Here is a 4,517-nt window from a genome sequence, read left to right on the forward strand (position 1 = left end):
AACACGAATCAGTTCTGGATTTCACCTGAAATTGACCTTGAATCATCACAACTATGTGGCGTATAGAGTCTCACCACAGCGAACAACAGCATGGCACTAAGTATACACAGAGATCAGCCCCCAAAACCAACAGACACACTGGTCCCGCTCAATGAATAGTTGATTGGCCATGCAGTGTGCAGTGCAATTTATGTAACATGTCATGATACAGTGCAATAACCAGTTATTACACACATTTCAAATGAGAAGAAGACTGAAATGTTAGAACCTGCACTAAGTATACACTTGAACCTTCAGAGGACATTTCTAGCGCGGTAAATTAATGGCATAACTGATGCATCGTTTGGTAAACACACATCAGCTTAATGATTGGTATTGACATGGCACTTAGCATACGTACTTGTGAAATAGCTTCAAGTCAACATTTTAATACACTTGATGTGTCTTGAGATGCGCTAATGAACGTTGAGGTGTATAAAAACCTTGGAATGGTATTGTAAATGCAAGATTATGAGATCATATTCCGTTCCCTCTTGAGTCACTCTGTTTGGTTACTGATAAACTACCATTAAGAAACACTACAAAACCATCACGGATTCTCTACGCAGGGATATAAATGTATTTAAGGGCAGCGTGTTTTGGATTCCCATGATGTCTGTACGCCAGAAATCCTGCACACTTTTTAAATGAGTACATTTACAGTTGGGAAAGATGGATGAAATGTTTTCCTACCAGTTGGAAACGGTATAAATAAGAGAAAACAGCTGCTGAGGTATGAAAGTTTATGAGTCTGGTGTATTATGTGTGTGTGTGTGTGTGAAGGCTGAAGTGAAGTTTGACCAGTTTCAGTCTAGTAGCGGTTGATATCGGATGAAATGAAGGCATATTTAAACACCAAATCTGGAAGAAAAGCGGTTTTGTTGTCCTAAAATGTAGAAGTGCTGAGCTGTGGCGTTCTTGCAGTGATTATGATGTGAATTATTAGATAATTCCACTTTGAGCTGTCGCAATACAAATTTAGCACATTTTTTAAACTGTTTTCCACATCAGCAAAGTCTGAGTAGCTCAGATTAAAGAGTCCTGCAATGTCCTCCGATTTAATGCCAAATTGCCTATGAAAGCTGAAGTAACAACCATTTCAGTAAATCGGTTAAACGAGCCACTTGTGAATAATGTGATGAGATGAGAAGGACTCCCTGACTGATTTGTTGTGCTGTGATTGGCTGTGTATCTGCTGGTAGACGGCCTACCTACCCAAAGGCCACGCCCACTGAGATGGCTCCGCCTTTCACCACTGCCAACGGCCTTTACACACAAAGGAAGTGACCATAACAGAGATACTTTCAGCTTACTTTTAGTGCCTGACAAACAGAGCAGATGAGATTCAGATAACGGACTTTGGTCTTAAAGGGATACTACCTAAAAATTCCTTCTTTTGGTCATCATTTGCTCACCCTCATGTCGTTCCAGATCCTGTTTCTTCTGTTGAACATAAAAGAAGATATTTTGAAGGATGTTGCTAACCAAACAGTTTTGGTTCCCATTGACTTCCATTGTTTTTTTTGTGCAGTCAACCAAAACGATTTGGTTACCAACATTCTTAAAAATATCTTCTTTTATGTTCACCAGAAGAAGGAAAGTCATACAGGTTTGGAATGTCATGAGGATGAGAAAATCATGACAAAATTCTCAAATTTTGAGTGAACTATCCCTTTCAGTAGACTGGAAGAGACTGAAACTGCTAAACTGAGTTTGTTTTTCAGTTATATAACAAAATTTGCTATAGATAGGGGGAAACGATGTACAGCTTAACCGAGCTCCTATTTCCTTGTGCTTTTAGGCCTTTCGTCACTCTCTGAAGCGAAATATGGCAACGGCTGCTCAAATACGTGTCTTCTTGTAATAAGCGCTATCTTTGGCCTGAGAGTATGCAAGGCAATGCACATTTTGGGTTGAGGTTGGAGGTGTTACGTGTAGACGGAAAGAAAAAAGGGGGTAGGGTAGGTAGGTATTGCGTGAGGGATGGAGGAGGAAACGAGAAAGTGTGTGTGTTTGTGAGTGCGTGTGTAGTCTCTTAAGTTCACTATATTAGCTTTCCTTTGCAAAAGAACATTTAAAAAGCACCCTTCCCGTTCCCTGTGGAGGCCTGCCTTTGTCGATAAAATCCCCTGAATAATATGAGTTAATATTCTGTCATTGTCAGTGGCTCTTTACTGTTCCAGCAATCCTGAGGGAGCGTGAGGTGAAGGAATAAATGTTCTCCTTTCTGTCACAAAACGGATAAATAAAGGTCTTTAAACGGGAGCTTGTTTTGTCTCCTGTCCTCTCGGTGGGCAGTGGATGGATAGTGAGGGCCAAGGCAAGGAAAACGGACTCTTTCACGCTCTGTGACCGGTCTTTAAAGGGCAGGAGGAGTTCCTCACTCTCATTCTTTCCTCTCTGTGTCGCTCACTCGCTTTTGTTCCCTGTAGTCCCGCAGCAAGCAGTCTGTTCACTAGGGGGCAGAGTTTGACATGGAGTCAACGGAGTTGACGCTGGAAGACGAGACCCGGCTTTGAGCAATGGTCACCTCTGGATGCTGAAGGGTGACAGACAATGACAGACAGAAATAGATCATGTCAGTGACGATGTATAAATGCTCTCTCACATATAGACGTGTACAATCAGGGGCCAAAATGAACACTCGCCAGCCGTGTTGGGGGTAACGCATGTTACGCAATCAGATATTTCTCCCATTTATTTTTTTTACTTTCAAAACAACTGTAAAACTCTCCCTTTTCCTTGTTTTTCCAGAAATAGGGGCTAAATGAAAATAAATGTGCATGCTTTAATTCAGTCCAGTTGTACTTGTTATCATCAGTATGATTTTTTTCAAAAAAATTAAAATTCATACTTTGATTACTTATAAGTGACAGTAAAGACATTCATAATGTTAGAAGAGATTTCTATTTCAAATAAAGGTTGTTTTGAACTTTCTTTTCATCTGAGGATACTGAAAAAAGGATCACGTACAAAATATTATGCTTGTTTTCAATATTAACAATAATAATAATGAATGTTTCTTGAGCAGCAAGTCAGCATATTATAATGATTTCTGAAGGATCATGTGACACTGAAGATTGGAGTAATGATGCTGAAAATTCAATTGTTCATCACAGGAATAAATTACATTTTAAAATATATTAAAATAGAAAACAGTTATTTCAGATTGTAATAATCTCAATAATATTACAATTTTTTTCTTAATTTCTGATCATATAAATCTTCTTGGTGAGCAGAGACTTATTTCAAAAAAATATTACTGACTCTTAAAAGGTAGTTTATGTGGTGTATTTCTTGCATCAAACCACCAAAATAAAAACAAAGAACAAAACCATGATTTTTTGTTTGCAGTTAAATAATTCCACAATAAAACATACAGATTTAAATCAGATAAAACAAAGAAATGTATAATGAAGAGGAAACATTACTAATTCGAATTCTTAATTTCTAAAATCACTAATTAAATAAATCAAGTAAATCTGTTCATTTATCACGTGAACTCTTTTGTAGAGAGAGAGAAAAAAGAATAATTTTTAATAATGCAAAATGCAAGCAAATGGACTCAAGAATTCTGAACCCCCTTTTGAGTTTTGATGTGGCCAAGCGTTATTTTTGGCTCCTGTGTAGAAAGCTTCAGCCCGATCGCTGCTGTTCTGCTCTACAGGTGTGAGCATGTGTGTCCTGATGGGGTGTTTGACCTGGTCTGTAGTTAACTATTGTGTTCTCTGGGGTTTTCCTCTGTGGTGGAGGTGGAGGAGATCCTCACATGTCTCCTAAAGATCCTGTCCAGCAGGCTACGCCGAGGAGGCTCGGGAGGCTGGTTCCAATCCAGGTCAGGGGGCCGCGTCCCCTGAGGCCCGAATACGTTAAGATCACTGAAGCACTCCGTCTCGATCATCTGTAGCAGAGAAGAATAGAAAAGGAAGGAAAGAAACGAGACACAAAAGAGCAAGAGACACACAGACAGACACAGATTAACAAAGAGAGAGAAATGACAATGAGAAGGGCAAATCATCCTTATTTTTTGAACATCTTTACAGAACCGATAATTATGGTTCTGGATGCTGATTGGTCAATGCTGCCTTCCGGTCATGCTAATATACATTATTAACACTATTAACACACCTGTACACCTAAAAGGTCAAGATTTAAAAAAAAAAAAAAATTATTTTGGTTTTCCACATGGAATGTTAAAGTGCCCCTATCATGGATTTTTGAAAATTACCTTCCATGCAGTGTGTAACAGCTCTAAGTGAATGAAAACATCCTGCAAAGTTTTAAATCTGAAAGTGCACCGTGTATAAGTTATTGTCTCTCAAAAGAAAGAGTCGACTCTGAATCATTGAAACGAGTCGTTTTTTTAAACGAATCCCAAGCGTTTCATGTTGACATCAACATGGAACATTAGCATATTGCCCGCCCACTTGTTCTTTTCATGTTGGTCTGAATGAAAATGCAAATTCATTCTTTGCCAC

General features: G+C 38.8%; 1 protein-coding gene across 2 annotated transcripts in view; it reads right to left on the bottom strand.

Annotated features, from left to right (window-relative positions):
• Positions 1–1,651: 1,651 nt before the first annotated feature.
• The window catches only part of grk5l (G protein-coupled receptor kinase 5 like), a 53,392-nt gene continuing 50,526 nt past the window's right edge, over positions 1,652–4,517 (bottom strand). The window contains exons 15-16 of one of the 2 annotated variants that reach the window (XM_016574128.1): positions 3,809–3,940; positions 1,652–2,578 (exon numbers count right to left, since the gene is read on the bottom strand). In XM_016574128.1, the coding sequence (XP_016429614.1) occupies positions 2,495–2,578; positions 3,809–3,940 (216 nt within the window). In that variant the 3' untranslated portion in view covers positions 1,652–2,494. Of the gene's footprint in view, positions 2,579–3,740; positions 3,941–4,517 lie in introns of both variants that reach the window. The other variant, XM_016574129.1, reaches the window with a different exon arrangement.

Source organism: Sinocyclocheilus rhinocerous, unplaced genomic scaffold, assembly GCF_001515625.1.
Source record: "Sinocyclocheilus rhinocerous isolate Xijiao unplaced genomic scaffold, SAMN03320098_v1.1 scaffold533, whole genome shotgun sequence".
Taxonomy (NCBI): domain Eukaryota; kingdom Metazoa; phylum Chordata; class Actinopteri; order Cypriniformes; family Cyprinidae; genus Sinocyclocheilus; species Sinocyclocheilus rhinocerous.